The sequence below is a fragment of the Melozone crissalis genome, unplaced genomic scaffold (genome assembly GCF_028551555.1).
Source record: "Melozone crissalis strain CALT ecotype California unplaced genomic scaffold, PUWL_Pcris_2 ptg000005l_1, whole genome shotgun sequence".
In the NCBI taxonomy this organism is placed as follows: Eukaryota; Metazoa; Chordata; class Aves; order Passeriformes; family Passerellidae; genus Melozone; species Melozone crissalis.
Genome location: NW_026535783.1, coordinates 2,058,532 through 2,081,760, shown reverse-complemented (window position 1 = coordinate 2,081,760; position 23,229 = coordinate 2,058,532). Strand labels below are relative to the sequence as shown.

Sequence of the window (23,229 nt, the reverse complement as noted above, 5' to 3'; positions counted from 1 at the left end):
TCACATGTAATGCTAACTTACAGCTATTTTGATATTAAATTGCATCATCTTAGGTGTTTTCAATACCCAAACGTTTTGGAAAGATGTCAGAAATCTTTAGTCCTCAGATCAAAAAGATCTACTCGAACCCCTTTCTTGATGGATGGAGATAAAAATCTAAATTTCTTGATGGATCTTACTACCTGTGCGAAACTTGAGTGACCTATTCATGATCATTTTATTTAATCACTGTTTACATAACGGAGAGAGGGAGTAGAAGGAATAGGTATCCTTTCTAAATACTATTTTTCCTAAAATGATGTTCAGGTAATATTTTGGATTTGAAGCTAAAGCAAGTTTATAATTTGAGACTTCCAAAGGCAGTGCTCAATCACTGGAATTTGTTCAGGGAAGGTGCATTTTTCATTTGGAAAAGAAAAAGCTTTAAAATATTTTATTTTTATCGCTTTTGTTTAGTGATGCCTTTGATGTTCAGTATGGTGTAGTCGTCATTCGCCTCAAGGAGGGCCTGGACATTTCTCACCTTCAGGCCCAAGGTATGACTTTGTTCCATGTGGTGAATTTGCTGTTCTAATTCCTTTCTAAAACTGCATTCTGAAAATATTGAAGTTCAGTTAAAAAATCAACAAAACATCACTACTGTGGTACAGTAAAATTCAGTTAAGTCTGAACTGTAAGGTAGTAACCCATGATCAGCAGCAGAACTTGGATTTTCTGTGTTTCACATTTTTGTATTTGCACATTTTATACAACTGCTTCCAGAAGAACTGCTGCTTTCCTGAAACTAATTAGTGCTGCTGGCAAGTTGGCATCAAATATTTGGGGCTCAGGCCCAGAGGTTTAAAATCACAACAAATACTGCACTGTGCAGGGATGCCATTGAGTTTGGTGTGGGTTGCCAACCCCTACAGACTATTTTAGGGACTCTGATTCAAATTTGGAAAGGTTTTCTATGTAGAAGACTTGGTTGTGCTTTCTGAGTAGAGTTCTTAAGTGGAGTGGTGAAATTTTAGTTAAATTCCAAGCCTGTGAGCTTTGATTTGATCATGAGTAATTTATTCGTGGCTTGCACTGCTGCAGCCATGAGGAGAAATGACAAAAGCAGGAGCATCCCCCTGAAAGAGGAGGATCCTTTGCTGGCAAAGATTAATGCTTTAGTATTTTTAGTCCCAAAGAGTAATGTTTTGGTATTGGAGAGAGTCAAGGAGCCTGTCGGCATGTGCAGGAGGGCAGGGGAGTGTGAGAAATGGCAGGGAGTGAACCTGCAGTGTGGAAACAACACTGCTGAGAAGGCTGGGAATGTAACCCCAGGCTGTCAGCAGGATCTTGGTGCCCACTGGGGACTCGGTGACTTTGCCTCAGCTCTGACAGCTGCTCACAGAAGCCAAACCTGGGAAAAAAGGCTTGACAGTGAGACAGACACATTGGTGTGTGCTGTGCCTGAGGCTCATCTTCCTCTCGGAGTTAAAAGCAGAAACAAAAAAACATTTCACCCAGCGATTTCTTTCTTTTTCACTTTCTAGTTGTAGTTCCAGAGTGTTACCTAGCCCTGGTTTTAGGTGGTGTGGTTGCAATCAGCGACCACAACCTGGGAAAGGAGCAGAAAATGACAGCTCTGCTCAGGGGGAGCCTCTTTATGCTCTGAAGAAGTTCACAGAATATTTTTGTGTTGGTTTTCCCCCCTCCTGCCCTCTTTGCTGTGGTCTAACTGTTGCAGCAGCGTGTAGTTAATTTCAAACCGACTCAGAACAGGCAAATACCTCTGTTGATACAATTTGTAGCACTTCAGTGGTTTCTAATAGGCTTTTTGCTTTCACAAAGATTTGCTGTCATCGCAAGAGAAGTCTCCCTGTGCCAAGGATGTCATAGTGAAAGTGGATTACAGCAAGAAGTCTGAGACAGACACTTCCATAGCTTTTGCTCCATCAGCCAGTGAAAGAGCTCCCACCTCACACAAAGGTAACTGCTAGTGAGCAGTGAACCTGGAATTCTCATTCTTTCTCTCTCTCATTCCTCCTCTGTGCCTCTCTCTCTCTGCCCACAGATTATTTAGGGGATTTTTGTGTGTGTGTGTGTGGAATAGAAGAGTTATGCTTTTATAGATGTTGATGTCTAATCTTTTAAGTACTTAGTGTCAGATCTTACCAGTATGAGGAATAAATATTTGTTTGAAGTCCCCTGAATAAACCAGGAGGTACCCAATGACCTAAAACAGATTTTTTTTTTGTAACTGAGTTTGAGAGACAGTCAAAAGTGCTTGAGGATTGTGCCCCACATCTTACAAGTGATGGGAAGGCTGCTAAATTTATGGAGGTTTTTAAATCTCAGAATAGAATATTATGTGCATATTAGCAGATACAAATCATTCAAGGTACTTTGATATGACAATAAACAGCTTTATTATTTTCTTACAAAGCAAAAGCCTTAATAGTTAGATGGGTAGTGGAGGTAGATATAATTTTTTTGAAGTAGAAATGAATCTTATGATTTGGTAGACTGCATTTATGTGCTTTTCTCTGTGCAAAAAAAAACCCTGCTGCATTTCACGTCTTTACTTTCTATTTTTTTTTTTAATTTACATTTGTATTATGTTCATTAATATCACAAAGGAAATTAACCTTTTTATTTTGTATCTTTAAAAACCTTCCAGAGGAGGATGAGGATGGAAAGACTCCAACACAACCACTGTTGAATAAAGGCAGGCATTTTCCATCTTTTTGTGTTAAATCATTCTTTCATATTGTTGATTTTAGTTTTCCTTTTGTAATTCTTTCTACACCTAAGCACCAGAGAGGAAAATACCAACCATGCAATGTTTATTTGTTTCTTCATATCTGCTTTAGAATGTGCTTCATCCTTAGGGCCTAGGCTGTGGAAAAAAAAAAAGGCAACATTGTGGAGATTCCCAGAAGAGGTTGCTATTGAGACAGGATTGTGCATAAGTGTAGGAATTAAAAAAAAAAAACAATGAAAGTTAAAAAGCTCATTTGGTAAGGTAACATTTGAAATGTATTTATGGCCTTTCTGCTTTCTCAGCTGTGTGTCTCAGGTCTGGGTCCTTGCTTGGTTCAGGAAACAGCATCTGATGGTGCAGTGGAAGTGCTCTCAGTTTATTCAGTGTACCTTCCAGAGCCATGGTTGTTGCTCTGTTATTTGCAAATAGTTCAATAGCCTCCAAACCAAGGCTTAGTACAGCTACCCAGTGAGGTGAACATGTTGAAATAATGCAAAGTGTTCTTTCAAATCAGCATTTTGAGGAATTAACTGAGCAGTTTTCACTAACTTCTTCTGAGTTAATCAGGTATTTTTGCCCTAACTGCAATTAATCTGAGCTGTTTGGACATTGTCTTCGTAATTTCAGCAGCTAGGAGCTTCTGTGTTTTAATAATGGAGAGTGAGATTATATCTTGAAGCACAGGATGGCAGTTTGGAAGAAGTCCCAGTATGCAATAAAGTAGTACATTAATGTAAATCAGTCACAGATGTGCTCTAAATTTAAAAAATTCCTAATAAAATAAGGACAGAGGCAAATGTCAGACTCCTGGCTCTTGCTCAGACTGAGGTTTTAATTAAGAGAAAGAGGTCAGGGATTTTTTCCTGCAATTCAAAAATGGGATCTGTATTATTCTAACTGAAAATGCTATTATTGTCTTGTCCTCAGTAAATCGAATAACTTTGTTATGCAAAGCAGTACTATTTGCAAAAGGGCCCAATATGCACAAATAGCTTTTAATTTTACCACATGCTTAAAGAAATCTGGATTTAAGGAGAGAATTACTTAGGACAAGACATTTACTTATAAAATCAGTTGCCTACATATTTTTAGGGAAGTTCTGTCATTTGCAAGAGGTAGAGTGTGTGGCCTAAAGCTCTGGGGCAAAGCTAATTAAATTGTCCAGGCAAAAGTCTGCATGGAGGCCTCACACATCCTTTATTTCTCAGATGCCTGCTAAAAGACTTCAGCTGCTGAAATTACGAGTTTCTAGACCCCCTAAATACAGCCAGTTCAGTTTATATCCAATCCATCAAAATTTGGAGTTGGGTTGGGAGGTGTAAAGGAAAATTTTCATTTAAAAGTAGGTATATCACAAAATGTTAAGAGTTGCATTTGATGATTTTCAATGTGATTAGGCAAAACACTTCAAAACAAAAATTTCACTATATGTTTTTTCCAGATTCAAAGAGCTCCTCCTCTCCTTTAAATGTGACCGACCAAAGACTTCTTGATGCCAGTTCTCAGTTCCAGAAGAAACAAGGCAAGAGCAATATTGATGTCTGGTGGCTGTTTGATGATGGAGGTAATGTGTTTCATAATTTAAAACCTTTAATTGCTGATAAAAAAAAAAATACTGGAGTATTCTGGATTAGTTGTTAATATATATCTGTAAGTCAGTTCATATAAAATCTGTACTGTGTAATTTTACACTGTAAAACTGTGTAAAAAAAACTCTACAATTTTCTAAATTTGTCTGAAATTCTGTTCAAAACACAGGTTTGACACTGTTGATTCCTTACCTTATCACAACCAAGAAGAAGTGGAAGGACTGCAAGATCAGGGTGTTCATTGGTGGAAAAATAAACAGGATTGATCATGACAGAAGAGCGTAAGTTTGCCTCAAAAATTGCATTTCAAATGCTAATACAGCATGTTACCCATTGGATTACTTCTCTTCCTGCCTGCCTTATTTCAGTTGTTCTTTGCTGGAGGTGTGATCATATTCTGTTGCCTTTCTAAAGAAAAAGGTTTTGTTTCCCCCAGATTGTCTTTGGATGAGTTACCTCAAACTAATTTTTCTGCAATACTATCTGACACTGTTTCCAAATATTTTCTGAGATTATCTTCAAGAGAGAGCTCTTCTCTTATTCTAAAGCCATAAAACTGTTTGGGTTTTTTTTTTTTTTTTTCCAAAGCATGTTGTTGATTTATAGTCATATGCTAAGTCAATTTGATTTTTATCCTTGTTATATTTAAGGTGCCTTTTTTGGGGGTGGGGTGAGGTGTTTTTTTGGTTTGGTTTGTTTAGTTGGTTGGTTGGTTTGGTTTGGTTTTTTTTTTTTTGGTTTTTTTTTTGTTTGGTTGGTGGTTTTTTGGGGTTTTTTTGTTTTTGTTGTTGTTTTTTTGCTTGTTTGTTTTTTGTTTCTTTCTTAAACCATCGGTTTTTATTACCAAGCAACTATCTGTTTAACCTGTGAAAAAATTAAAATTATGATCATGTATAAAAGCTTGTGTTTTCTGATGCAGGATGGCCACTTTGCTCAGCAAATTTCGGATAGACTTCTCAGATATTATGGTCCTTGGGGATATTAATACTAAGCCAAAGAAAGAAAAGTGAGTCTCAAAACGCATCTTGTTTGTTCATTGAATTTGTGATTTCTTTTAATTTAGAACACGTAATTCTTTCCTACATATGTGATGGTACAGAAGATCCTGTGTTACTCAGTGTTTCACAAAAATGTGGAAAATTAATTAACAGTAACTCCCATGTCCAAGAATATAGAAATCTTTATTTTTTAAATCTCTGGCCCTTAGATTGTAATAATAAATTCAGAAAAATGAAGTTTTTAAAAAAACACAACTCTGAATTGTCTGAGCAATCTTCTTTAAGAGATATTCACCAAAACTTTAAATGATCTGAATCTCTTAATGTCTTAGTTCAGGTAACAAAGCTTGGTCTTGAAATAGCCTGATTTGGATTTTTCTTTTTTTTTCCTTCTCATTTTTTAACTTGGTTGGACTTTCAGTGTACACAGGAATGATCACACATATGATACTTCATAGTTTCAAGTTCAAAAAAGCATTAATTGTAGATGGCTTTCAGCACAAATTTAGAACAGAATGTGTATGATCTAAAAATACCTTCCTTTGCCATTATCTTCCTTTCCCTTCAGGCCTTCTTGAGTATGCTGAAGTTGTAAAAATATCTTTTATTTGGGCATGCTTTTATCTGAAAGTCTTGATACACCGTGGAAATTGGAAAGTGTTATTTTAGAACTTGGCTAAATGCTAAAGTTAATGTGAGTTCTTTTGTACCCTTTTTAGTAGTTTTTTCTTAAGTGTATAGAATACATTGAGCAAGTAAAATAAAGGAAAACAAAATATTTCTGGCACTCTGATGCTTTTGGATATGCAGTTTCCAGGAGCCTGCTGCTGTGAAAGGTGTAAACTCATTTATGCATCACAGCTGAGATCCTGGAACCATGTGGAATTATTTTTGTTTATTAGAAGTAATCCATGGATTACTTCTGAGAGCATTTTTCTGTCTCTGTGGATACATCCCCACAACATGTCCAAAATATTCCTAAATACCATTTAGGTATTAACAACAGCTGGGAACCAAGTGGAGGAAGATTAATTTTCAACAGGTGCTGTGCTGTATAATAATGTTATTATTAGATCTGCTTTTTCCTCAGCCAAAGAATAGCAAATCACATTTTTGTTTCTTTCTTTGGATTAAGATGAAGTCATTGTACAGTAAAGACCACGAAGGGTAGATATAAAGATATTTTGTTTGTGATGTGGGTGTTTCCTGGAGGAAATGTAGGTAAAAAAAGTAAGGTAATGTGGCTTCTTCTTTCCAGCAGAAATTAATTCCTCCTTGACCTTCAGAGGTTTTATTCTGAAATTCTTGCTCTAAAGTCCTGATAAATCACAGTATTCCTATTCTTACAAGTGCAGCAGGAAGACTAACTTAGATATCTGTGGTTTTTTTCATTTGAATGTGGCTCTTGGACTGTACTGGAAAGAGATAAAAGAAACAAAGTAAAAAGATCAAAGCCAGAATCCAAACAGAAAGACATGAGACCTCATAGCTGATTTTTACTGGAACATGGAAATTCCTTCTCCTTCCAAGTTAGTTCTGAAGAATGTGCTCCCAGTTTTGTACCTTTTTTAAGGATGGTACTGTTGAGCTTTTAAAATTAGAGGTAAATTTCTGAACTGAGTAAAGCTTTAATTGTGTGGTGAATTGTTTGCTGAATCACAACATCTGTGTGTGCAAAAAGCTGATTTGATGTTCTAACTGCAACAGGCAGGCAAAAAAAACCCTTTTGTTGATTTTTACATACCAGTAAAACCTAATTTCTGGTATTATGAAAATAATTATTGATGTAAAATCTCCTGTCTGCTCTAATTTTTGTTCATTTGATCTTTCCAGTATTGCAGCTTTTGAGGAAATGATAGAGCCCTTCCGACTCCATGAGGATGATAAAGAACAAGAAGTTGCAGATAAAATGAAGGAGGATGAACCATGGAGGATAACAGATAATGAGCTGGAGCTTTACAAAACAAAGGTTCTGGCTTTTTTTAGAATGTTACCTCAGCTAAATCTTCCTTCTCCTACTTCATTTATGGTCGTGATGAGTTAATTCCTGTTATGCTCTCTTTTCCATAGCAGTTTTTTAATGAATAGCAGATAAAAAGTAGCATCTAAAACCATTTAGATGGTTCACAAAGGCAAAAAGGTTCTGTATTTGAGTATGAGCAGGGCCCAGGCTGCTTTCCTACAGTATTTCCACATTTAGTTTAGAATCATTTCGTCTCCAGACAGGTGTTTGTCTTTTTTTTTTTTTTTTTACCAAGCTAATAATTATTATTTTTAAAAAACAGCACTAAAACCAAGCAACACTTTGTGGTGCAGAGGAGCAGTTGAAGGTTTGACATCTTTTCCAAGCTATTGTGCAGCACAGAGACAAAAGCACAAAAGTATTTCTTCTCAGGTGTTTCTTTGCATGAGAAAATAAATGACATCCTGTAGCAGGGAAGCACTTGGCTCACTTACACATTCTGAGCTGCTGCTTGCTTTTTTCCCAACCTTACAACCATTGGTTTTCAATAATGAGGAGTTTCCACATTGAGATGGAAATACCTGCTTTTTATTTCATTCCAGGTGGTGATAGTGTTTTCCCTGTCTTTATTTTTTTAAAGAATTCTTTGTAGTTTTTAAACAAAAGCTGTTCCTAACAAGTTGGATTTTTTTTACAGACTTACCGACAGATTAGGTTAAACGAGTTGCTGAAAGAACATTCAAGTACAGCTAACATAATTGTCATGTAAGTAAATTATTTTAACTTGTGGTGCTACCTGAATAGATATGGAGCAGTAATTCACAATATAAATGGAAATATAGATCAGGAACAGGTCTTTGCCTTGGCGTATTCAAGATTTCAGTTCTGACTATATTTATTTATTATAAGTATGGAGCCACCATTCTGCTGAAGAAAAAAATGTTCTTTTTAATGTTGTGCTTTTGATTTTGCTGCTTTAGTTGATCACATTCACATTTGTGGTGCAGCTCAGGACTCTCAAATTCTTTCTACTCCTGTGTGCAGTTACTCCCCTCTTTCTCAAGTCCTTCCTTTGAATTCCTTTTCTAGAGGATCTCTCTGTATAAAATTGAGTCATTATCTTGCTCATAGATTTTTGGGGGATTACTTTCGGTGTGAACAAGCAAGAGGCAGATTTTTTGGTGGGTTGTAGATTTCTTACTGCTGTATTTTAAAATGCTGAGGATGAGTAAATGTCCTCAGCTTAGGAGGATTCTGCATGAAGCTGCCTGAATATTAAATGGTGTTAACAGGCCAAAACTGAGGGGGGAAATAGATGGAAATGCCTGTGATGTTTCAGACACAAACTTTCAACTCATTAATTCTAAGGAGGGTAAAAAAATAAATTAAAAATATTAGGAAATTTGACTTAACAATTAGATCTTTCTAGAATCATCTGTCATATTCATGATGATGCTGTGGCTGGCCAGGTGTTTGTGCTGAGTGCAGTGTGTTTCCCCTGTGGCCTGCAGGAGCTTGCCCGTGGCACGGAAAGGGGCAGTTTCCAGCGCCCTGTACATGGCCTGGCTGGAAGTGCTCTCCAAGGACCTGCCTCCAATCCTGCTGGTGCGTGGCAACCACCAGAGCGTCCTCACCTTCTACTCCTAGAGCGCTGCCGTGGCTCAGCTCTGGTGGAATGGTACTGCAGTGCCCAGGGAGAGTGGCTGCGTGCTCTACAGCTCATCGACATCACAAAGGCAAAAAGTGACTCTTCTTTCACTGTTCACTGACTTGAAAGCACACAAGGAAAGTCACTGTATTTCTAAAAGTTGTGACATCTTCAGTTTTATTCTATATTTTCTGTAATTTAATCTTGCTTAATGGGGGAGGATTCCTTGTTAGACTGAAGAACAAGACGAGCTTTTTGTTTGCTATTTGAATAGCAGCAATAAAATGTTGTATTTTTGATCAATGAAAGGATTATAGATTTATAAAAGCCTTTTAGCCTTGAGGTGCCTTCTGAAATTAACCAAATCTCACCCATACATCCTATTTTGTAAATTTATATAGAATGTCAAAATCTGCCTTCAACTAAGAGTTTCGATCAGACTTCCTTTAGTTTTTAGTCTATTCCATATTACAATAAAAATGAATGCTGCTTTTCAGTCTTCCATTGAGCTATTAGTTCTTAGTACTGTATGTTTTCTATCGTCAGAAAGTGTTTTGGTTTTTTGATTTTTTGGTTTCTTTTTTTTTAATTATTATATCTGTTAGATTTAAAGGTGAGAATTGGGGCAGGTCAATTGAACTAAAGCAAATCCTTGATGTTACTGCCACTAAGTTTTGTAACAGTTAAAACGAATTCTGCTTGTAGAGAGGGTCCTTTTTTCTCAAATTTGACAGTGTGTACTCCTTTGGCAGTAGTCTGAGACAGAGCGCTGATTTTATCTACCTTGGCAGAGGGTAGTGTCCTCTTGGTCTTAGCTCTGCTGTGAAATCAGGCTCATCTTGCTGGCTGAGGCTTCCTACCTTAATACAGATTGGAAGAAAATAAAAGACCTGTCCTAGTTCTTGGCCTCTTATGTTTTAGTGTCACTTTCAAACTTGTTTTTGAAACAAAACTCGACTTAAGGCTTGAATGGGGATAATATAAGCAATGTGATGCTATCTAACAGAAAACAGTAAACACTATGTGGAATTGTGCTATCCAGTATGAAATGTAAAAGCTGCAGTTCTCTCGCATTTTTCAACAAATGGTTAAACGGACCACTAAGTTCTTAGGGGAGATGTTTTTAGGTCAATTCATTCAGTTGTCAGAAAATGAATTAGTCTTATTAAATAATACTCAGGTTTTATCGTCTAGCAGTTTTGCTCTATTCCATACATCCTACTTTATACATTTTCTATGTTCAATAAAGAAACTGCCAGTCTTGTGTGCCCTTTCATTGTATATTTGGGAAACTTCATAATTTAGTCTACTGCAAACACCTGCAAAAGAAATTTCACTTGAGCCTTTGTATAAAGGTTAGTAATGTGAACTGTTTTTTAAATTCCTAGTATTTTTTTGGATAGAAAGGATTGCCTAAAAACATTTCACAAGCTTTTGATGTTAGTATTGGACATGCTACTGGATCAGTTTACCAGTGGGTGAGTGACTTTCATTTAAGGATGCACAGAAAAGGTTTTTTGGTTGGTTTGGTTTTTTGTTCTTTTTTTCCTTTTTTTTTTTTTTTTTTTTTTTTGTTGTTCATTTGTTTGGTTTGAGGTTTTTTTCTTTTTTGGATTTTTTTTTTTGTTTTTTTTTTTTTGTTAAATACAGGATCAAATTGAAATGTAACTGTTCCTTTTGAAGGACAAAGTGTAATCATTGCGTGGCAAGGTAGAGCTTCAACTTCTTGTGATTAAAGATAAAAATACACTGTGCAGTGTACACTGTTGTCAAGTTCTTGGTAAACTGCTAAAAATCCTTCTTTTTTTCCTCTCTCTTTTTATTTTTTATTTTTAATTTTTGCCGTTTCTGTCAATTTGATTTGAGACTGTGGAATCATTTCACTTTTTCAAAACTTCTAAAGAAAAACAAACATGCATGTCTTGCTGCTAAGTGTGAGATAACTGATGCCAGCATGAACCCAGCTTGTTGTGATAAAACATTGTAAGACCAGACAGACAGTGTGGGGGCAGAGTGATGTTTCCTTCCAGGTTGAGGGGATGTGGATCAAAAGTACCAACATAAATATCACCGGTTTTACAGTGTTTTGTAGGGGATAAGGTGGTCACATTGTGCATATGGAATCATTGCCACGTTTCTCCTCGTTTTGTGGGTAACATTCTTTTGAGCAGATGGACAGTACGGCATGGACTTAGTGCTGCTATCTTAAAAAAAAATACAGAAACAAAACATGCACAGGTACACTTATTTAAAAAAGGTTTATTTGCCCATTCAGGAAACCATTGCTTGTGATCTGTAAACACAACACAGAAACCAAATGAAGTGTGTGTATACATGCATATATGTGTATAAAATTATATAAAGTATATCTAAATATGCATAATGGGGATAGTTAAGGTCATGTCTGTGAAATACCATAGGATGCTTTTTCACACGCACTCTCAGGAGTCCACTAATGCTAGGAATGAGGGCAAGGTCCAACATTATTTGCTCACTTAAATTTGAACAGTTAATGGTAATTGTCTGCAACCAATGTCAGTTAGTGGCAGTCACTCCAACTCCTGCTTTGATTTTGAAGCCAAATTTTACTTACGTTCCAATCATCATTAATTAAGTGGAAAATTAAATCACTTACACATGGCAATTCATACCTTCTTATAGATTAGGTTCCTTCATATGGGTTTAGAAAGACAATAATAGCTGGTGAAAATCAATTATTTATTTGTTCACTTGTATTTAGGTTTCCTTTTACATACATTCTTTTTCTATGCTTTTTTTTCTGACATTGCATATTTAAAAAAATAACTAAAAATAATTTAAAAGATTTGAGCGTTAGTGGGTTGTGGCCCACTTGGTTTGAGGATGTAAGATTTGACACTGTACTGTAACTGTCCCACACAAATGCTTTTCTAATGTTTTAACGTAATTATTGCAGTTAATACTTTGTACCAGGGGGATGTCACTGCAATAAAAGAAGTGAATTCAATACAAATCTCTTGTCTAACAAAGCTTTTTTTTTTCTTTTTTTCTTTTCTTTTTTTTTTTTTTTTTAACGGGATGGGAATAATGTTCATAATTCAACAGGTTAAAGCTGAATTTGGTTCCTGACATGAATGTGCTTATCGCTTCCATCAAAAAATTGCTTCCATCTAAAAATTACCTTTGTAGTGGAATTTGCACAGGACCAGTGGAGCTTAAAGCAGTTCATGTGGCTGGTATAAGACCAAAACTCTGTTGTTTTTTGGGGAGGAATGTTTGCCTCTCATAGGTCTAGAAGAAAATAAGAAACTAACCATGTAAAATTGTAAAACCTTGTGAAGTTTGCCATGGCTGACCCATCCTCAGCCCCTGGTGTGTCTCAGCTGCAGTGGTGGTATCTGAAAACCTGCTCCAGTTCGTTTTGCCCCTGAATACACACAAGGACTCTGTTAACTCCTCTTTCTCCCATTAAAATAAAAGTCCACTGGGACATGGAGTGTGTTGCAAAAAGAGCTGCTCAGACTGTTGCAAGGTTGCTTTGTAAGCAAGACATGTTTGTCCCCCAATTCAGTACACTCCACTAAGAAGTACTGAAAATTTGAAGTTTAAAAGCATAAAGAAGGGTGGGTTCTGTTGTTAGAATCCTACAGAACACTGAAAATCTTCATAATACTTCATAATCTTGTCAATTTTGGTACTTGATCCCTGCTACAGTCAGAGCTGTTTTGTGTGTCCACTGTCAGTCGTGTTTAAACCTCAGGAGTGAGGTTTGGAGGCCACTGGGAAGGGAAAGCTTGTTCAGAATTCCCTGCCAGCTCCCGTGGCATTGCTCCACCCTGGTGTATTCTGTGAAGAGGCAGAGAAGGTTTGCAGCAGCTTCTCCTGCATCCTCCTGTTTGCTGGGAGCAGTGTGAAGAGGTGGGTCTGAGTGATGACCTTGCATTGTGCTGAGTTCACACCTTAGTGACCTCAAGCATGCGTTTGAGGGTAAAAAATAAGGATTTGATCAAGGTCGACCCCATCACTTTGCAGAAGAGTGAAGGGGTGCAGTGCAGAGAATGAATGCTGTGATTTTGGTTCAAAGCAAGGAAGCAGCACAACCCTCAGCCTGGTGCTTGTTCTTAACCAGCCTCTCTAACAAATCTCACACAGCCCCAGTGTAAATCCCAAACCCTGGCTTGTGTTCAGCTGGGCTGGGAGCCACACAGGCAGCGAGCGGAGCACCTCAAACCCTTCCTGCTGTTCTGCCTTTGTGTGCTGCTGAGCAGCTCTCCAGAGTTAACTCTGACTTAGGGGTGATGGAGGCTGGACAGGAGAGCTGATCCAAAGCTTTGAGGGTTAACGTTGTGGTAAATAGGTATGATTCGTGCTGATAAAATTGAAACAGTAATCAATATTGATACAGTAATCAATTTTTGGGAATAATAAAACAGTTAAAAGTTGTAATGCCAAAGAAGAGAGGGAGAGGAGGGGCTCCACCCCCCCCTCCCCGCAGATGTTCACAAGGACAGGAGGAAAGAAGCTGAAGATACAGTTGCTAAAAATGAGCACAAAGGAAGCAAAACCTGGATGGGTCCCAGAACATACTAATTATAAGGGATTTATTGCCTTGATATGTAGATGCAGTGATACCTTAGTCATGGCCTACATTGTACTGTACACTGAATGTGGAACCCAAAGGTGAATTAAAGGACACAGAGGAAGATTATGAAATCTTCATCAGAAGACCCCCAAAGACTCGTGCGACCACTGAAATGAGTGATGGCACTTGCGTGGTAAAGGTGGTGATGAGATGGAGATATGACGAACCGAAAATGGAGGAGATGGCATTGACACACGGCATAAAAGGGGGCAATCTTCACTTGGCAAGCTCGTACGAGATTTGGCAAGGGTCCATGAGCCCTGCACTCTGAACCCCGCGGTTATCTTTTGCTTATGCGCTATTATTGGAACCAAATTATCCCTTATTTTAATCAAATGATATTGTAACCAATTTTATATATTTTTTAATTTTAACTATTCAATTAAAATTGCTACTACTTTTAATATTGTTTGGGGTTTTTTTTATGATGGGATAATTGGGCAAACATAGCAACATGGAAGGAGGAAACGGTGAAGCAGGAGCAGGGAAATGTTTCATTCTGCAAACAGCCCCGGGGAAGATGTTTCTCCTGAAGCACAGGAGGCTTCCTACACCCAGAGGAGCCTCTGGTGCTGACAGGCTGTGCTCCATCCCTGGGGCTCCTCTGCACAGCTGCACCCACAGAAGTCACCAAGGAGCCTGTGCTGGCTGTGGCACCCCTGTCCTTACAGACCTGAGAGCAATCTCTTTGTCCCTCCTGTGATCTGCCTGCTGTCTCTTCCAGAAAACATTGTGTCACAGGGCTTGCAAGGGTTTGCAGGGTGAGAGAGAGATGAGAATGTTGACCTCATGTTCAGAAGGCTTGAGTTATTATTTTATGATATATATTACATTATAACTATACTAAAAAGAATAGAGAGAAAGTTCTCAGAAGGCTAGCTAAGCTAAGAACAGAAAAGGAATGAATAACAAAGGTCTGTGTCTCAGCAGAGAGCGAGACCCAGCTCTGCCGTGAGTGGTCAGTAAATCCAAACATCCACAGGAGACCAATCACGGATCCACGTGCTGCATTCCACAGCAGCAGATAACCATTGTTTACATCTTATTGCTGAGGCCACAGCTTCTCAGAAGGGAGAAAAATCCTAAAGAAAGGATTTTTATGAAAAGATGTCTGTGACAACATTGACTTTCCATCCCCTCTCTGCACCCTGCCTGCGCAGCCAGCTTTAACTGCAGCTCACAACACAACAGGGAGCAGGGAAAGGGAATCCCTGAGGATTTAAACTGTCAGACCGTGTTAAATTAAACTTTTCAACACATCTTCCTCTAAAGATTTCTCAGTAGTGAGCCAATCTACAGAGAGAAAACGGCGAAGGCCTGCAGGGAAATGTCAGCCTGCCCTGCCTTGCTGACAGTGACGCAAAAATAAAAGTAAAGCAGCCTGTGCTGTGGCCCTCACAGCCCTCTCACCCCTGCTGACAGCAATTAAAGGCAGTGGCCCCTGGCTCTGAGGTATTTTTGTCACAATCCTTCTCCCTGGGACCTGGGGACCCTGCTGAGCTGCAGCCCAAGGAAACTCCAGCGTGAGGCTCCGTGTCCAGGTGCGTCCCCGGCAGCCCCGCAGATCCATCCGCAGGGATGATAAAACTCCTGCTGATGCAGCATCGCTCTTAGCCAGGGAAATCCTCTTCCCGTACCGTCTCTAGGAGTCCCAGCTGAAATCCCATCACCAGGTGGCACCGCTGCCTTTCAGCATTTCGTGTACAGCCTGAAGCTGCTCTGCCAAATGCACTCTTCCTGCCCTATGCCATTGGATTCATTCTTTAAACAACTTAGTACTTTGAATTAACAACAAATATCGGCATATTAACATTGTTTTACGTATTTTGTTTTTTTATAATTTTGACTGGATTGGAAGTGTTTAATATTAATTCTGCCAGGTCCTGTGGGGGAAAATGCTGTGGTTTTGCTCCTGAGAGATGCAGGAACCTTCAAGCAGAAGCTGCCTGATGAGCTCAAACATCCTTTTCACCAACTCTGCTTTTCTCAGTGGCTCTTCCCAGCTGTGTTAACCTGAGAGGGCAGAAGGAGAAATGCTGCAGGCAGAGGGAGAGGAGATGTTAGAACACACTGGCATGTCCCATCTGGTTCCAGAGTGATCCATGACATTCCAATAAGGCTTTTTACTTCATAAGTAACAAATGACAACTGTCTGCCACTTCCAACTTCTTAAAAAAAACCCCAAACCAAAAAAACTGGGCAAAAGAAATTGCTTTGCGTCATCCTGAAATATTCAGGTACTACTGGCTGTTCAAAGTACTGAAGGAAACTGAATCCTGAAGCATGAGACACATTTTCAAGTCAATTTAGCTTGAAAATAACTGTGTCACCTTGTTGAACAGTTTTACAGCTACTAAACCTTGGAACATCTCTGCAATTAAATTTGTCTGTGTAAAAGCAGATGGAGTCAGCCACGAGCAAAGTATTTCCACAGGCTCTGGCTGAAAATCAAAGAGCTGGGATTAGCCTTGAAACATCCTCCCTCTGAGGTTACTCTTTTTTTTTTTTCATTCAGATGGTTTCACCACAGCATTGCAAATTACAGGGGACTCCTGAACAACTCCACTGCACTGCTGTTGCCAATTGCATAAAACAACATTTACAGCAGCATTAAATATAATTGCACATCAAGTAAGGGGTGGGACACCTGTGCAAAAAAGAAAATTTGTAAACCCTTGGGGGTGATTTAATGCAGCTCCTCCCTCATGGGTAGCAGTGCTGAAGAAAAACTGAATCCAAACCACTTGGTAAGGTGCAGAAATGCCAGCACAAAGGTCAGGCTTGCAGTTTAAGCACCTGGAAAGCGTGGCAGGCCAAAGCACAGGGCCTGCCAAGGGGAGCAGAGTCAACCAAGGACAGCTCTTTGCAGAATTAACAGGTGAAATCTGGGCTAACCACGCACTGGCGTGGCCTTCCACGTTTGGCTAACCTCGCGCGGATTTCATTTTATGGGGCGCTGTTGAGAGTCTTTGTTCTCATCACAATCCTTCTGTATCCTTCCAGCATTAACAGCAGTAACTCAGGCACGGCAGGATTTACGAGGGAAACGTTCAGCCTTTGGCAAATGCATGGCAAACCTTACTGAGCGCTCTTGATTCATGGTATTTTTATTTTCATTGTCTTGCAGGGCTCGGGGGTAGCTTTCATGCTCTTGCCATGTTTGCATGGATCTAGAAAAATGAGGTTTGACTCTCAGTGAGACTTGGAAGTGCAAGGTTACGATTCCCTCTCCAGCCAGAGCACAGATCTCACTTTTTCCATCCTGTTGGCCAACCCTCAGACCCATCAGGCATTCCAGAAAACGCACCCTGCCCGGGACACAAAACATTCCAGCATCAATTTGTGGGTTTGGAAATGCACCCGTGCGCCATCACTCCAAATGCATCACAGTCAAGAAGTTTTCACTTCTCCCAGGATTAAACAAGGGTGGTAATAAAACCAATCCTCTCCTACTGAAGCTTTGGCTGGATGTAGTCAGTCTCGAAATAAAAGGCTGTAAGCTCTGACCTGGTAGTTTTGTCATTGTTCTGATAGTAATTAACCATATTCTATGGCAGCTTTTATGCCAGGAAACAGCTTAGTGGTAGATTTGGAATTCCTTTCATCCTAAAGGATAAAATCCTTTTTTTTTTTAACTTTGAGTGGGGGTTTTGGGGGGTTTTTTGTTTGTTGGTTTTTTAATAATAACAATAATAATAATAATAATAATAATAATAATAATAATAATAATAATAATAATAATAACAATAATAATCTGATGCATATATTTATATATTTTAATATTTTTATATATTTGTTTCTATTTTTCTATATATAGATATATAAATAATTTCTATTTTAATTTATTATTATTATTATTACTACTACTACTACTACTACTACTACTATTACTATTTCTCTTTCTTTTAGTGGGAAACACCTAACATTTTTTTTTTGTCATTTCTTTAAAATAACGCTTTAAAATTACTCTTTGTAATCTACTTCAAAACATTCGTGTGGGATAACTAATAGTTTCTGGTAAAGAAAAAAAAAATCAAATACATAAACCAGCTTGTTCCTTCTGTCCCTAAGTGAAGGTACTTCCCAAACCCAAACAAAAGCAGGCAAAGGTGTGTGTGGTTTCACTGGCTTCTCTGCAATATCGGCACAGTCCTTTTGAACTGGCCTGTGCTGTGTGCAGCTCGGAGGAATAACAATGCTCCGCCTAAGATCTCAGATTTTCATGATGGTTTCAGTAGAAGTGAGGCTGCTCAGGCCACATTGTCTGACAGCTTTAGGAAACTGGTGCTGTTTGTGAGCCCCTTCCAGCAGTTTTTGGGGCACAGGCTGCAGTTTTCTAGGAGGCTTCTTGTTTTAAGGAACAGAAATATTCCTGTTTCTTAAGAGACGTAGGAGAAATTTGTCCACTTTCCCCACTTGTGGGAGGGAGCACACACATTTCAGGTGTGTTCTGGGGCACTCAAACTCTCCTGCCAGAACAGAAAGGAACAGAACAGGAACAGTCACCTGCAGAAGTGCTGGAGGCATCTCGGGTCTCAGCTGAGGAGCTGAGAGCTGTGACAATTTCTGTGAGAGGATCTGTTGGAGGGACCTGGCAAAGATGAACCCTTGAGAATGAGATCCTGCGGTTCCCAGCTCTGCTCTGGAGCAACATCCAAAGCGCTGTAAGGACACATCAGGACGGGGAGGGTGCAGGAATGCCTTCTCTGCATACTAAATTCCATTTTTTAAAGCACTTTGTACTGTGGAAGGTCTTAAAGTGGTTTTCCTTTTTTTTTCTCACTGGTTTTTTTTTTGCCTCTCCCTTTATTTCAACATAAACCATTTAGTTACGGAATGCTTGATATTTGATCACTGAAAATCTGGGGTTTTCACAGCTTGTGTGGGCCATACTCTAGATTCTACTTCCTCTTATTTTTAGCAGATCTTGGTTTTTCTCTGGGTCACTTTATCATATTTGTTCTTGGTTGCCACCATAACCAGTTTGTTTGGTGCAGACTGCATTCTACACCTGAGTGCACAGTTCTTTGTACGGTACTGCATGGCTGAAAGGGAAAAATTAGGAAAACAAGTGTTTTTTTAAAATTAAGTAGCAACACTAAACAAAAGAAAATCTAAGGAGTTTTCCTAGGAAGGTGGTGGTTATTTCACAAAAACCAAAAGTATTTATATGAGACATAAATACTTTCAGTATTTAGTCTGGAGACAAAGAACTTGGCAACGAAGAGTGATTTCATCTCATGTACAGAAGAAATTTATACTTTATTAATTTTGGAAAGTGTTGTCTGGACAATGGAGAAGGCAGACCTGGTACTGTGACTGTAACATTTTCCATGTTCTGTGGAAAAAAAATCTGTGATTAGCTCCATCTTCCCCAAAAACTCTCATAATTTGAAGAGTGTGTGTGTGTGTGTCTGTCTTTATAAAATCTACATCTGTGTTGTCAGCAGCTGAGAAGTTGCTTGTAACAATAAAATTTATTTTAGAATAAATCTTCTGCTTCCATTTTGGCTTTGAATCTTGGGTTCCCTGACAGCTGCTGTTTAGCCAAAAAAACAGCTGTTTTGGGGCTGGATGGAACACTTAGAAACAGCATTTATTTGTATCATGTGATAGGAAAGAAGAGGAATTTCAATCTGTTTAATCAGTGGCACGTCTGGCACACTTGGTATTTTCCATGGAGTGATATTAATAGATGAGCTGCACCAGGAGCCATCCCAGTGGATCTCAGCTCTAGTCCAAGGGCAGCTATTTGAGACCATCACCCTGATCTTAATCCATGCAGAAATAGTATACAATGTGGGGATTTCACTAAGTTTCAGGCACGCTGAAATAAAAAAAAAAAAAAGCCTGAAATGCTGTGCCTAAGGATTCAATGAATGATTCAGAAAAGGATTTTTCTACCAATTTCAGAGGCCTGTGGAGAAACACTGCACTTTTCAGAAGTGTGGGTGCTGCTGGCAGAGCTGCCTGGTGATCAATTTTACTGATCAAGATTGAGGGACAGGGAGCTGAGGTATCTCAGCAGTAAGTTTGGCCTTAAAATACTGTAATTAGGGGTTTTTTTGTTTTGTTTTAATGTATCTTATCTAAGCTCTGTGAGACACTTGATAGATTTAACAACAGGCATTTCAAGCTCAATCTCCATTCTTAACTATGGGGTTTCAGTCTCCCAGCTGTGTGTTAGAAACAATGCCATGAGAAGAAGGCATCCAGGCAAGCGCTGGCTGTCATTTTGCAGTACAAAATGTAAAACTGTGACACAGAAATTGTTAAGCTAGTGTCTGGATAATTTATGAGTAATTTAGACGAGGCGGGGAAAGGAATTCTGTGGTTATCAGATGGTGTGGGATTGCAGACTTCATTCTAGAGCTGAAGATTGTGATTATCCCTAAAACTAGGGCCTGCGAGCGAGGGCAACTTGGATTCAATAGCAGGAGACATTCCAATCTTAGTTTTAAGAAATCCAGAATAAGTTAAAAGTTAAAAAGCCCATCTGGAAGAAGGGGGAACTGCTGGATTTTGCCAGTTTGCCTCAGAATTACCAGATCTGACTGCTTTTTGACATTGCTTCTCTCTGGCTGTGCATACACGCAGGTAAAAATGTGTGCACAAAATTCCCATCTCAGGTTGCTACCCAATTACACAGCAGATGTGTTGTATTTGTACCACACAACTTTTCCTGGTCGATGTTAAGTGCTTACGCCTGACTCAGACCCATTTGTGCCTGCCAGTGTCGTGTGGGAGCAGCTCTTCTCAAATGTCAACCTCACATGCTCCAAAACTGCTTTTATTTCTGATCTTTACGCATTTGTGGTTTTCAGAAATGGGATATGGTTTGGGGAAAACAGTTCCATTACCTTTTAACCTTGGGAGTGAACTACTCTCCAGGGTTTCTATTGAACTGGTAAGTTCTTAGTCAGTTCCCTTCAGCCTTCTGCTGGATGATTTTTCTGGAACAGACAGAACAACGGTGAAATTTTTGCCTTTGGGTGTTACAGTTGCTCTGTATGTTGATTTTTACCTTAAAGCTAATGTTTTTTCCAAAAAACTGCATGTTAATCTGAATGCTAGGTCAGATGGTTATTTGATATTCTCCCTCCCCATCCTGTGTGGGCAGCAAGGCCTGGAGAGAGGGAAATTATTTTCCAGAATGCCAAGAGGCCTTTGTATTTCCCTCACTTAGGTACATAAAGAATTCTTTTTGCTAAATACATAAACTGGAGATCAGATCCTGTTTTCTTCAATGCGTATTTATTCTTTGGATTCAAAACCACACGCTCATTTTCAGCTGTGAGCTTGGTGATCTGACCTAAAATTCCAAGTATTCCCATAATTCAGGTGTAGTGGTGACAGGAATTCCTCAGTTCTCATCATTGCAGAGAAGAGGAGGTGTCTGTCTAGCCACGTGCATATTTGTGTTGGTTTGGTTTTGAATTTTTTTTTCTTAGTAACCCTGCCCAGGGTCGAATCTCAGGGGCAGCTGACAGGGGTTTTTGAGCCTACATTGCTCAGGAAATGCTAGAGGCTGAAGCAGAAAAATACCAAGTATTTCTGTAAGTACATGAGCAATACAGAAATACCAGAGTAGGACAAAAATGCAGAAAAGCATTGCATATTTACTTCAAATAAAAACATTGTTAGTCACAGGATTTTAAAATGTACCAAAACACCCCTGCTTGTGTAACAAGGACTTTTTGAGGCAGCAAAGGGATGGCACACCAAGAGCAGCTCCTGCTGGCATTCTCTGTGTCTGGAGGTCTGGTTTTGGAGTGGAAATTGAAATGCCGTAACTTTCCTAACTACCTTTTAATTAATTAATTGCTTTAATTAATTGTAAAGAGAAAACACTTTTAGCCAGCACCAGTCAGGTTTCTTCACAGACTCTTGTTGTTACTTCAATCATTAAATCACTGAAAACTTAATTTTGCTAAAACTAACCCTGACAAGCTTCAATAAACAAAGCCAAAAGGAGCTGAAGATTGGACATCCAGGATCCTAAATTCATGGCACCTCAACGATGTTGGAGTAACCAGAAGATAGAGAGGAGATGAAGGCCTGGAAAGCTGGTAACTCCCTGTCTGAGAAAAAGATGACAAAAGGACTGAAAGTGTGGGCCAAATGAGCATGAGGAGTGAAAAATCAATCACCACAGGAAAGAGCACTGATTAATGAAGAGATTTATTTCATTTGGAACCAACACTAATTTCAGTGTTTGGAAGAAATGCATAAATGAGTGGAAAAGCTCTGCATCAGGCTCAGTGTGGAGGCTGAAAAATCTGACAACCACACTCACAAACCCTGGCTAAGAATAAAGCCAAGCCTGACTTGCTAACACAAGAAAGACAGTGTTGGAGAGGGTCGTATTTTCCCTCCTATTTTCACAGGATTTGGGTAGCCACCTCATTTTTGACAAGCCCAGGCAGGGAGAAGGCCTTGGGAGGGTTTAGCTCGTGCTAAACCCATGCCCAAACACATAGGTCAGCCACCTCTGCAACCACCCATGCTGAGATGGGGCTGGCTTCTTGGAACGTGTGAGAAACCACCTCCTCCACCAAAGAACTCATTTCCTAGCTCTGACACAGCCATTTGGTGTCAAACCTACCAACAGCCACAACAGGGACCCAGGATTTCATCTCAGCTATGAAATGTAGTCCTTCCCTCTCAGGTTTTGATTCCCTCCTCTTGGGGTGTTGTCACCCCAGGATGAGCTGAGAGATGAGGATTTGAATCCATGTTCTCAGAAGGCTGAATTATTATTGCATGATATGATATGATATATGATATATGATATATATGAATATATGATATATGATAGATGATATGATATGATATATGATCTAATATATGACGTTATATTATATATATTATATTATATGAAATTATATACTAAATATAATAGTATATAATTTCATATAATAGTATGAAATATATATAGAATATAAAATAGTATATAATTTCATATAATATATTATATTATATGAAATTATATACTAAAACTATACTAAAGAAAGAGAAAGGAGACATCAGAAGGATTGGACAAGAATTAATATTAAAACCCTGTGACTGACCAGAGTCCTGACACAGTTGGTCTGTGATTGGCCATTAATTAAAACCAATTCACATGCTGGATAAACACCTCTCCAAATCACATTCCAGAGAAGCCAAACAGGGAGAAGCTGAAGCTTCCCAGCTCCTCAGGAGGAGAACTCCTGGTGAGGGGATTTTCATAAAGTATCACAGTGACACCCGCCTGTTTTATGAAGTGCGAATATCCACCTCCACAGAGTGGAGTTCATAAACCCAGCCCTCTTCTTGGATTTAAGGCGTGCCTGCTCTGCAGCTTCAGTTTGGTTTAGGTGTGTAATCTTAGTTTGTTACACGTGGTAAGAATTAAGAAGCAGAGCCGGGGCAGTGAGATTTTGGCCGTATTGAGTTTAATCAAACCTGTGTCTGTACTACACAGATTGGACAATTATAATTAAAGTCCCTGCTGCCTAGGCCAAGGTCTTACAAATAGGTCTTAGGTCTGCCTTAGGTCTTACAGAGAGTCCCTAAAATCTTGGTTGGAGTTGCCATGAGATACTGGAGGCTCTCTTAAATAGCAAGATTTTCATTTTACTTTTAAAGAAAAGATGTGGGGGCTCTGTAGCTTCCTGGGACACCATGGCTGTGC

At 39.0% G+C, this 23,229-nt stretch overlaps 1 protein-coding gene across 2 annotated transcripts in view; it reads left to right on the top strand.

Annotated features, from left to right (window-relative positions):
* The window catches only part of SLC12A2 (solute carrier family 12 member 2), a 54,188-nt gene extending 42,264 nt beyond the window's left edge, over positions 1 to 11,924 (top strand). Inside the window, exons 19-27 of one of the 2 annotated variants that reach the window (XM_054282895.1) lie at positions 457 to 536; positions 1,822 to 1,959; positions 2,651 to 2,698; positions 4,176 to 4,298; positions 4,493 to 4,604; positions 5,243 to 5,329; positions 7,155 to 7,290; positions 7,982 to 8,049; positions 8,796 to 11,924. In XM_054282895.1, the coding sequence (XP_054138870.1) occupies positions 457 to 536; positions 1,822 to 1,959; positions 2,651 to 2,698; positions 4,176 to 4,298; positions 4,493 to 4,604; positions 5,243 to 5,329; positions 7,155 to 7,290; positions 7,982 to 8,049; positions 8,796 to 8,931 (928 nt within the window). In that variant the 3' untranslated portion in view covers positions 8,932 to 11,924. The remainder of the gene's footprint in view (positions 1 to 456; positions 537 to 1,821; positions 1,960 to 2,650; positions 2,699 to 4,175; positions 4,299 to 4,492; positions 4,605 to 5,242; positions 5,330 to 7,154; positions 7,291 to 7,981; positions 8,050 to 8,795) is intronic. The other variant, XM_054282904.1, reaches the window with a different exon arrangement.
* Positions 11,925 to 23,229: the final 11,305 nt, after the last annotated feature.